At 33.8% G+C, this 12,365-nt stretch overlaps 1 protein-coding gene across 5 annotated transcripts in view; it reads right to left on the minus strand.

Moving 5' to 3' along the window:
* KIAA0825 (KIAA0825 ortholog) overlaps positions 1–12,365 on the minus strand; it is a 382,909-nt gene that overhangs the window by 274,540 nt on the left and 96,004 nt on the right. For all 5 annotated transcript variants that reach the window (XM_027037906.2, XM_053221670.1, XM_027037922.2 and 2 more), the window contains one exon: positions 6,685–6,846. In XM_027037906.2, coding sequence (XP_026893707.1) covers positions 6,685–6,846 — 162 coding nt within the window. The remainder of the gene's footprint in view (positions 1–6,684; positions 6,847–12,365) is intronic.

Genomic DNA, 12,365 nt, shown 5'->3' on the forward strand with positions numbered 1-12,365 from the left:
CCATCTACATTGTTGCAAATGACAAGATTTCATTCTTTTTGATGGCTGAATAATATTCCATTTTGTGTGTGTGTGTGTGTGTGTGTGTGTGTGTGTGTGTGTGTGTGTGTATACATACGCTTAAACACACACACACACGCACACACACATCTTCTTCATCCAGTCATCAGTCAATGGACACCCGGGTTGCTTCCATAATTTGGCTATTGTAGATAATGCTGCTATAAACATAGGAGTGCATATATCCCTTTGAATTAACGTTTTTGTATTTTGGGGGTGGTAAGTTCCCAGTAATGTGATTCCTGAATTGTAGAGTAATTCTATTTTTAACTTTTTGAGGAAACTCCATACTGTTTTCGACAGTGACCACACCAGTATGCATTCCCACCAACAGTGCAGGAGGGTTCCTTTTTCTCCACATCCTCACCAAAACTTTTTGTTTATTGTGTTTTAAATTTTAGCCATTCTGACAGGTGCGAGGTGGTATCTCAATAAATTTTGGTTTGCATTTCCCTGATGATGAAGAATGTTGAGCATCTTTTCACGTGTCTGTTGGCCATCTTGATGTCTTCTTTGGAGAAATGTCTGTTCATGTCTCTGTCCATTTTTTAATTGGATTGCTTTCTGGGTGTTGAGTTTGATAAGTTCTTTATATATTTTGGATACTAACTCCTTATCTGATATGCCATTTGCAAATATCTTCTCCCATTCTGTAGAATGTCTTTTAGTTTTGTTGATTGTTTCCTTTGCTGTGCAGAAGTTTTTATTTTGATATAGTCCCAATGGTTTATTTTTGCTTTTATATCTCTTGCCTTTGGAGACATATCTAGAAAAATGTTGCTACAGATGATGTCAGAGAAATTACTGCCTGTGCTCTCTTCTAGGATTTTTATAGTTTCAGGTCTCACATTTACATCTTTAATCTATTTTGAAATTAAGGATTCATTCTTTGTGTTGTGTATTCTATGGGTTGAAAATGCATAATGGTATGTGTCCACCATTACTCTATCATATAGAATAATTTCACTGTTCTAGGAGTCTCCTGTGCTCCATCTAGTCACCGCTGTCCCTCTCTTCCCTTGCCTTGAAAACCACTGCTCTTTACCATCTCTATACTTTTGTTTTTTCCAGAAGTTCATTAAATTGGAATCACATAGTATGTAGTCTTTTCAGATTGGCTTCTCTCATTTAGCAGTATGCATTTAAGAGTCCTCCATGTATTTTTGTGGCTTGATATCTCATTTGTTGTTATCATTGAATAATATTTCATTTTCTGGATGCACCACAATTTGTTTATGCATTCACCTACTAAAGGACATCTTGATTACTTCCAAGGTTTGGCAGTTATGAATAAAGCTGCTAAAAACACACACATGATGGTTTTTATGTGAACATAAGTTTTTAATTCATTTGCATAAATACCTGGGAATGTGATTACTGGGTCATATAAGACAGTGTTTAGCTTTATAAGATACAATGAAATCATCTTCTAAAGAGGCTATACTATTTTACATTCTTATCAGCAGTGAGCGAGAGTTCCTGTGGCTTCACGTCTTTGTAAGAATTTGGTGGTGTTAGTGTTTTAGATTTTAGCCATTCTAACAAGTATGTAGTGGTATCTCTTTGTTTCACTTTCCATTTCCCTGATGACATGTGATGTTGAGCATGTTTTCATATGCTTATTTCCCATCTGTATATCTTCTTTGGTAAGGAGTCTGTTCAGATCGTTTGCTCTTTTTTTAAATTGAGGTTTTTTGTTTTTTGGTTTTTTTGGTTGTTGTTGTTTTCTTGTTGAATTTTAAGAGTTCTTTGCATATTTAAGATACAAGTCCTTTACCAGAGATGTGTTTTGCAAACATTTTTCTCAGTCTGTGGCTTGTCTTCTTATCCTTTTAACTACCATAACTTTTTACTTGGTAATTTCACTTCAGAAGTATACTGCCAGATACATATGTGCTCATATAAGACATAGTTTCAAGGAAATCTTCTGTGTCATCGTTTGTGGTAGCAAACGGAGAGGAAAAAAGAACGCTACATGCTCATCAGTTAGGAACTGGTGAAATTATGGTACATGCACCAATGGAAAATTATTCAGCTATTAGAAAGAATGAGGTCTTTCTATATAACTGTTAATAAAAAAGCAGCTCTGCATCGTATGACAAGATTCCGTGTTATTTTAACTTGGTGAATAGTAGTTGTCCCTAAAAAGGAAAACTACACAAGTAGAGTGGAAAAAGACTTCATTTACAGTCTACTCTTTTGTCTTCTTAAAAGTTTTCCTATATGCATGGACTACTATTCAAAACAAATTTTAAAGAAGAAGACATAATAAAGATAAAATTGTTAATGACGTGAAGGGACAATGCTTAGATTCTTAACGTCACCTTACTTTTCTACAGATAGCTCATAAAGCCAGCTAATTTAAAAAGATACTTACTCTGGAAAAATAACACTAGTTCAAAGTACAAGCTTTGCAGATCTATTTCTGGAGATAACTATCTGCCATTGTGCAGCTATCATTTAAGACTTACAAAAAAAGTTAATTATCTTATATTTGTCTTTTCACTTCCAAATACATTATGCTTATTCACTCAAAGTAATATGTCTTGATGTTTATACAAACCATTTGCCTATTTTCAAGATGAATAAAAAAAGCTAAGCTTCCCAAGACTTCTGTTGCTGGTAAGCAATTCTACAGTAAGACAGAAAATGAATTATGAAGCTGTTATGCTAACTTTTAGGATACAATCTTTCCCCCAAAATAAAAAAAAAAATTTTAAACCTAATCCTATATAAAGAGCAAAGGGTATCATTTTAAGGCAGTATTAGTAGGACCGATTCTAGACTAATAAAATATCTTACGGTTTTAGTGAATTATGGCATCTTTGCATTCACTTGAAATTCCAAATGGTCAACATCAAAATTTGGCACTGTCAAACTTTATGAGCTCTGTGAACATGTGCAAAGTATTTTACCTATTTAAATATATATTGAAAATTCTATTCACTTACTAGCATTGTCTAGAAAAGTAGATCATTTTTGGCTCATCACTCTAAAACATAGTTATTTATATACAGTCAACACTGGTTTCCTTAAGAGGATGCCCAGATTAAGGACCTCAGTAGAGTGCAGAGGGTCACAGGAATGCCAGCTGCGTAACAGTCTCTCCCTAAAGAGTTCGCTGTGGTTCATTTTACATTTCTGGTTAGTTTCCACACTGTCGCTTTCTTTCATAGAGAGTAGAGGTTGGCAGTACTTCCCTGTGACATCCACTTTCACACCCAAATTGGTCTTCATAGGCTCCCATTGTGTGCACTACAAAGCAACTTGCCTTGTTGGCAGCTCTAAGTGGGAACTACAAGTCTTTCTTTTCTTCACTGTTCTTTTCTGGCTCACAAGCAACCTCCCACCAAAAGCTGAATCTGTGGAAGAGACTACATCCAAGAGATAATACTATGAAAAAGTATGAAGAGAAGCCCAGGTGGCCACCTTGCAAATTTCCAATGTGGAAGCCTTCGACCTCTCTGCCCAAGAAACAGCTAAAGTCCTAGTGTAATGAGCTTTACAAACCCTAGGAGCCTCTTTACCTTAACTACATACGCCTCCCTAATACAATCCCTTAACCATCTAGCTAAGGAACTCTTAGAAGCCATTTGACCCCTCTTAAGACCCCCTAAGAGTACAAACAATCTTTCAGAAGATCTGAAATCTTTGATTCTTCTGAGACAAACCCTAAGTGTTCTTCTTACATCCAATTGAAGCAGCCATTGCTCTTTGTCATTGCTGGGGCTAAAGAAAAATGAGGGCCAAGAAACCTCCTGGTTTAGATAAATCTCAGATGCCACCTTTGGAAAATTTGAGGAACTGCCCGAAGAACAACTTTATTCCAAAGGAGCATTAGAAGTGCCCCATAAATCAAACCTGAGGCCACTCCAGAAGACATGATCAACTAAAAGAAATACAGTAAGGCACCATTACAGTCAAATAATGTGCTATCATTTACTGAAATGACCAAAACAGAAAACCATCAAGTTGTGACGAAAAAACAAAACGAAACAAAAAAACCAAATAAATATAATAAGTAAATATCTTTTTTTTCTCTGAAAATGCTTATGTCTCTACAAAGTCTATTGTATCATATTCAAATTACTAAGAGCATGGCCAATTTAGCTAAATTGACGATATAATGGTAAACATCAAAGTAAAAAGTAAAATATTTAATCATCTTTATATTTTCTCCGTGTGATGTTAAGCACCTGGATATTTTTAAAACATCTGGACAATAAGAAAAAAAAAACCCTCACTTTCATCACATTGTTTTGGTTACATGGACATAGTAGGCAACTCTTTCCAAGATCTTTATTAGCAAAATATGCTCCAATCAAAAGAAATACACAGGAAACCAAATGACTTGATCTTTTTTTTTTTTTTTTCGCTATTCCCTCCCACACAAGATTTCCAAGCAAAACATTAACTATCAGGATAACTTAAGATGCATTTGGTTTCTTTAATCATCCATTTCAAGGAATCTTTTCCTTCCTGATTTAAAAAAAAAAACTATGCTTTTGATAAGAATTGATTAACTTGGCTGTACTGAATAAAACATTTAAGTTTTTCTTGACAATTTCCCTCAAGATCACTCTTTTCAGGGAGCCATTTATATAAAGTTATGTCAGATTAAATCAATCTTAGCTTTGTTTTAAAAAACATGAATTTCAGCAATGAAGAACGCATATATCACAAGGGGATAGTCTAGTACTTAAGATATTTCTTATACCTGTCCTTCAAAATACCTTCCACATACTATGTTCAATAACCCACAACTGTGTTTCTATAATGCATTCTTATTAATGTAAACTTGAGTTACTTTTATCTGCCATGCTGCTTATATGACAAATTTGGGTAAGGCAGTATATGTAGCATAATTATTTATTTTCTCTGTTGATTTTATTCTTTAATGATAACTATTTCTCTCAAATATATAGCATTTGCAAGTCTCAACATTTCTTGGTCTTAATCTAAATAAGTTGGACCAGCTTTTCCTTTTCTCCTTTTATTCTGAAATCAGTATGTCAAACCTCTGCCTCAATCATTAGCCATTAAGTTTTGTATCTTCATAATACTTCTCTAAGACAATTCTGATTTTGAATTTATGCTGCTCTTTAAAGGAATAAAGTTCTTAAAATCCACCTAATTTCTCTAGAGCCTAGTGTTGGACCAATATGAGTCCAAAGAGGTAAGAGGCTATATGTGTTGGAGTCCACTCTATTTCTTGATTCACACTTCAGAAAAGATCTGCTAGAGATGTGGACGAAAGATGCAAAATCATAGCCAACCATGGTGGATGAGTACCAACATCAACTGTCAACTGCTTGAGGCACCAACTTGTCACTAAAAAATTAGGATGTCATATTTATCTACTCAGCTCTTTCTCTGACCCAGTCAGTTAAATCTAGAAGACCCGCTAGGGTTCATAATATCTCCTAATTAAATCTACTTTTCCATTCTGTCTTTTAATTTTCATATTTTCTGTCTTTATATTTTTATTATTTTCCTATTAGACTTTTTAATAGCTTTTAGAAACCTGAAATCCACCTCCATTTTTCTTCAAATTATCTCCAAACTTAAAAAAATGATCTACTTTACTTTATAATTTCACAGTGCTACTTAAATGTAATCTGACACATAGAAGTATAAGCTATGCTTAAAACGAAAGAAACTTAGACCCTATAACTATCCCAATATTATTCACCCAGGCAAATTAACTAAAGAAATGGAAAAGTAAACATATTAAAGTATATGTAATTTCTTACTAAGAAATTGGGTTTTGAAATCTTCTGATTGATTGTTAATCATCTGGTTTTCTCACGTCATTTTGCAAACGCAGCCACAAGCTCTATTAATTGTCCTTAACATGATATATGGTATCGTGCAAAAGAGAACTTTGTATGGTTTATTCTGATACAGATGAAAATATTTGGAAGTACAGATAGGAACACAGGGAACATATTTTAACTATCTAGATTTTGAAATCTAGAAACATTATTTCAACATACATGGCACAGTTTGCCTCGAAAGGATTTTGTGAAGACTAAACTTAAAACATTATATAATTATTATTACTTTTATAACAGCTCTCATTTACTTGTGACCTACTAGACATTCTTTTAAATACATAACACTAAATCATTGAATTTCCACAACCCTACATAACATAATGAGATCTGAAGCATGTAGTAGTAACAAAAGAGAGAGAGAGAGAGAAAGTTAGTTTAGTCCTACACCATCATTTTGAAGATGAGAAAACAGAGGTCTAAAAAAATGAACTATCTTGCCTAAAGTCATCTGGCAGCTAGTAGCAGAAGAGGAGATACTACATCATCCACTATGCTTGTTTTTTCCATAGGCTAGGCTGTGTTTCTCTGAATTAAAAAAAAAAAAAAATCTGATTTTATCTAAAGATCATTATCCAGAATTGACCTCCAATGCTTTGTTAATTAGAATTATGGAGTTTGCCACGTATAAAGGATGAAAATATAATTCTATGGTGTGTATTATATTTAATATTTATTTAAAGGATTCTATCATGCATTTTTTTTTTCAAGTAATGGTATAGATTTAGTGGCAGGAAGTGAAAACAGAGAGAAGAGTTGGTTTACAAATTTAAACAAAGGAGCATGTTACCTGAAGGATTTCTGGGTGTCTTGAGTGATATAAATATTTCTTCCAATAATTCTTCAACATTTTCTTCCAGCTTCAAAAAGGATTTTACGAGCTGTGCTAAGAATTTGAGTTCATTTACGGAGAGGAAAAAGTTTCTTCCTTTCTGTGAACACTCGGGTGTAACTGTGAAAGAGAAGATCTATTTGTACATTTTATTTGTTTTCTCAGTAAATACTGAAACAATCTATGTGCTTCCATAAACCATCAAAACTAACAAGTTCAATAAGTAAACCAAGTTTGTTATTAAGAAATGAATATAGGGGCGCCTGGGTGGCTCAGTCAGTTGAACGTCCAACTCTTGATTTTGGCTCAGGTCATGACCCCAGGGTCATGGGATTGAGCCTTGCATTGGGCTCTGCACTTATCTTTTAAGATTCTTTCTCTCCCTCTGCCACTTTCACGTTTGTGTTCTCTCTCTCTAAAAATTAAAAAAAAATGCATATAAAATCTCCTAAAAGAGTCTTTTCTTTAGGGAAACTGGGGATGAGTATTCTGTTTGGTACAACTATGACAACTAAATAATTATATTGATTCTCAGAGTTATAAACAGGAAGGTGATTTGTTGTTGTAAAATCATATACAATTTTATTTTTTTGAGTCTGTCACAACTTGAATCTAGTCACAAGGGAACATCACAAACCCAAATTGACAGAAAGTGTAGAAAACAGCTGGTCTGTACTCTTTAAAAGTGGTATGTCATGAAACACAGAGACTAGGAAACGTTCTAGTCAAAAGGAGTTTAAAAAGACATGACAACAGAAATCAATACATGATCAGTGTTTTATTTTACTTTATTTTATTTTTTTTACAAAGAACATTATTGGGATAATTTGGTAAAATGTGAGTAAGGTCTACAATCTGATGCTCTTATTTCATGATTGTTAATTTTCTGATATGGATAACTATACTGTGATTATGAAAGAGAATGCCCTTGTTTTTAAGAAATATAGTGAAGCATACAAGGACAAATATCTGTAATTTATTCTCAGTTCAGGAAAAAAAAAGTTTTCAGAGACAGTGAATGCAAAGGTGGAAATGTGGTAAATTATTAACATTTGATGAATCTGGATAATTTTTGTAAGTATGAAATTAAAATAAAAATTTAACTTAAAAGAAAAAGTGACAAGACAAAAGGAGTTTTCAAGACCTTAGAAGGATTCCTCCTATATCATTAAAAAGAAGCAACCTAATTGTTAAATCTAGACTACATAATTCATGAAATCATGTTTAAAAATAACTTCAGTCTAAGTAATTGTGATATCTATTGCTTTCATAAGAACAAAACAACTTAAAATAAATAAAGATTGATTTTTCCCTTTTATAATTAGTGTTTTCTTCTTTTGTAATTACATCACACTACCATCTGAATACAGAAAAATATCTTAAACTTCAAGCATATGGAGAATAGAACTAACCTCACCAAATGACACTGTGGACCAAGTTTTCAAAGATTTAAAGAATTCTTCTTTATTAATGTCACTTCTTAAAACATACATGGCATTTAAGAACTATCTTGAGGCTTAATAACAAATTGAAAAATCTGCACTCTTGTAAGGTAAGCATACAATCCCTTTGGTGAGAAAACACGTGGAAAGTCTCTTAGAAATAATGTAAGGCCTGGTGATTCCATGTGAAAAAGTTTACCTTCATCACATGGATCTAAAAGGAGGGTTCCAAACATGTGACAATTTAATGGGTAATCCACTTCATTTCAGTTACATTTTAAAACGCTGGCATCAGACTTGTAACCATATGATAGAGGTTTTCACTGAGGACCAAAAATGTCATGGTACCTCTGCGGATAATTTGAGAGAGACCCTGTCAGCCAACTTAAACAGTGGAATTTAATCCTGTTCTTGAAGCGTAAAACAAGGCTTTAAAAAAAACCCAAAAAAAACCCACAAGTGCCTACAAAAACTATTTCATCTCTAAATTGATATTAGGCCCACATACATTAAAGTCTACCTCTAAACAGCCCTGCTCACACCTGTCATTCACCCACAGGCATGCCAGAGAACATAAACATGGACGATCAGCATATAACTAAGATTCTACCATGAAAATCATGACCCAAAAATGAAAAGAAAAGAGAATAAATATACAGTGAATCATTTAGCTGTTGCTTGACTCTCATTTTGCCTGTTTGATTTCTTTTAGGCTTTGCTCATGTGGTTGAAGGGTCTGGTTTAACCTTCTAAATCTTAAAGGTGTTCCTTTGGAACTAAATATAAGCCAAATTTTCAGACTTGAAGAATTCTTCTTCATTCTTTAATAGTTTAGCTAGAAAAATAAGAAGGCTTTGTGTAGCTCCATTCTCATTACAAGTATTGTATTTATAAAGTAAGCAAAGAAACACACACCTTCCTAAAACATCTTTGAGGGTCCAAACCCTCTAACCTAACAGTGCTACTTGTTTAAAAATTATGTAAGGTTGGGGCACCTGGGAGGCTCAGTCGGCTAATCGTCTGACTTTGGCTCAGGTCATGATTTCATGATTCATGGGTTCAAGCCCTGGGTTAGGCTCTGTGCTGACAGCTCAGAGCCTGGAGCCTGCTTTGGATTCTATGTCTCCCTGTCTCTCTGCCCCTCCCCTGCTTGGTTCTCTCCCTCCCTCTCTCTCTCTCTCTCTCTCTCAAAAATAAATAAACATGAAAAAAAATTATGTAGGGCCTGAGGATTCCATATGAAGAGGTCTTACCTTCATGATCTGGATTTAGAATAATCTTGTATTGCAGAAATTTAACAATATTGAGTGCTAAAGCCTTTTCAATTCAATGCATCTTTACAACTTCATAGTGAAAGAGGACAGAAAAATATGTGTGACCTAAATCTAATCATTTTTGTCCCCAAGAAGCAATGATTATGGTAGAGGTCCATTAATTAGTAGTCCTTATTTCCTATTACTATTAGCTCAGTGTTCTCCCAAGGGCTATTGTGAAGGTTCTTAATTTATGGAAAAATAATTCTGTGATAAATTCATTTTGTGGAAGTCCATTTAAAGCAAAATTAAACACAAAGAATGGACTAGCATAGCCCAAACTTGTCTTATTTTCCCTACAATATCTCCCAGGACTAGAGTTCTACTCATCACATCTTAGCTCATAATTTCTATTTGCCTACACATACCTATTTTTCTGTTTCTCAGACTCTTCACTGTCAACAAAATTAGGAAAGGGTTTCCCCTTTTACTTTTTCTTTCAGTCAATTAATCTTGTTTTCCTCTTTCTTTCACCATTCTGTTTGTCCTCTCCTCCAACTCACCTCCCCAGAAAATCTTACCTGAATACAATCAATTCATCTTCCCTGCTAAACTAATCTGGCCTTTTATCTATTTTTTTTCCTAAACATTATATGACTGTCTTCTTTCAAGAAACTTTGGGCATACAGGCTTATCCACAGGCAAATATGTTTAGCTGTCCACCAATCACTGCTATAAAATACCTGAAATAATGATTGTCAGTTTACTATAGGATGAGTTTTATGATTCTTAAAAAATATAAAATTCTTCTAAAACCTAATAATATTATAAACAAAGGTTACATTTCCATCTTAGGGTAAGACTTTGATTTACCATTAACTAACAAAGAATAAGTCCATGTTGAGGGTTTTCCCCCCTCCCCCATATTATTTTAATAAAAATTTTTCTAAAATATGATTCCCTACTTTATTATTTAGTATTTAGAACACAATTAAAGTTTTTCTTCATGACAGAGTTATGATAAAAGTTTTTTATATGCTCCACTGAAAGATGAATATCTGTCCCTCATCAAAGGGCATTTCTCAAACCTCATTCTACAAGGATTCTATGATCAAATAGGTTTAGGAATCACTACATACTAAATGCTACTTAAAGAGACCCGCAATGCAAATCAGCATATTAAAATCTATTTACTTTTATAATAATGTAAATTTTTAAAAAAACGATGTTTCTCAAACTTTTTTGAGACACCAGTTTACCAACAAATCTATTAACTTTTGGGATGTTCTCAAACAGCAGTGTTGTATAGGGCACACTGGTTTAGATTACAGAACTACTTGAGTATTTATATCTGACTTGTAGTCTTTCCTCCAATTGTTAGACCTTTAGCAGAGGGTTCTTGTTGCTGGCTTTGTGACTGATTTTACCAGTATTTGCTTCCATTTGTAAACTACTGCTCCTTATAGCATCACAGTATTCTGCAGACCCCTTTGAGAAACTAATCAAAGTCTCCTAAATCCCTATGGACCCTCTCATTGAAAAAAAGAAAAAAAAAAAAAGAAAAAATCTATGTAGTCATTGTTTCAGGGCTTAAACAGAACCACCTGAAGTCCATTATGGCTCTCACAGGGCACTGTGATCCAGGACCTCCTGAATTGTTAAAAATGCATATATATTCCTTGGCCATCACCAGATGCCTGTTAAACAAGTGTCTCAATTGAGTTTTCCACCTATTGGAGTTTGAGACCACTGCCTAAGGAGTCCATGAATTCTAGTTAAAAACTGTTATGGTAGAAAACTACTCTCTGGACATCAGAAAATCTGGGGATTTGGGTCTTAGCAAGTCAACCAAAGAGGTGCTATTGTGTAAAACAATGACTTAAAAGAGAAACGTTCCCTTTTTTCTGATTTCTGATTTTTTAAAAATTTCTGGAGGAAATATAGAACAATGGTAGGAAATTTCTAAAAGCATATCTTACACATCTGCTCTGGGCAAAAGAACTGCTCCTAGGAAAACACCCAAAGAATAGTTGTGGTTTTATAGACACATTCATCACAAATGTGAAATGATTTCCATGAGGCCCAAGATTATTTCCAGTGTATTCATCATAGTATTTCAAGAACACAGCATAATTTCTTACACAAAGTGGGCACTAAAAACAAAACAAAACAAAACAAACAAAAAAATTGGTTAAAAAAATAAATGTATGAAATTCCAAAGGTCCTAGAAGTAGGTAGGTTTGTCTCAGAACAAAGAAAGATTTTATACCTCTTCCTGAAATGCATTCTTCAAAACAATGACTATAGATTGAGTCAATAAATAAATAGATAAATAAACAAACACATGCATAAATAAATACAGTATTATATACACTTTTGTTAGTATTTAGTTAGACAAAAGAAATTTGAAGATTATTTCTAAAATAGAAAATGTGTGCAAAATATATATAAACTCAATTATGAGCTGGGAACCTGATAGAGCATATTGATAAAACTGACTCTAAAATAGGATTTTTTGTATGTGTTAACAAAAATAAAATTAGGGGTGCCTGGGTGGCTCAGTTGGTTGAATGTCTGACTCTTGGTTTCAGCTCAAGTCATGCTCTCAGGGTTGTGGGATTGAGCCCTGCGTTGGGCTACACACTGAGCGTGGAGCCTGCTTTGGACTTTCTCTCTCTCTCTCTCTCTCTTTCTCTCTCCCTCCCTCCTTCCCTCTGCCCCTCTCCCTAGGTCACACGCTCTCTCTAAAAAAAATAAAAATAAAAATAAAAATAAATTATATATACTTTAGGTAACATCGTATGCCAACTATACACAAATAAAAAAGAGTATACTTAAGAAAAATATCTCACCACGAAAAAATATGCACAGATATTCATAGAAATATTGTTCCAAAATTAATTAAAAACCCTCTCTTCTCTCTTCAAATATATATACACACACA

Source organism: Acinonyx jubatus, chromosome A1 (assembly GCF_027475565.1).
Source record: "Acinonyx jubatus isolate Ajub_Pintada_27869175 chromosome A1, VMU_Ajub_asm_v1.0, whole genome shotgun sequence".
In the NCBI taxonomy this organism is placed as follows: Eukaryota; Metazoa; Chordata; class Mammalia; order Carnivora; family Felidae; genus Acinonyx; species Acinonyx jubatus.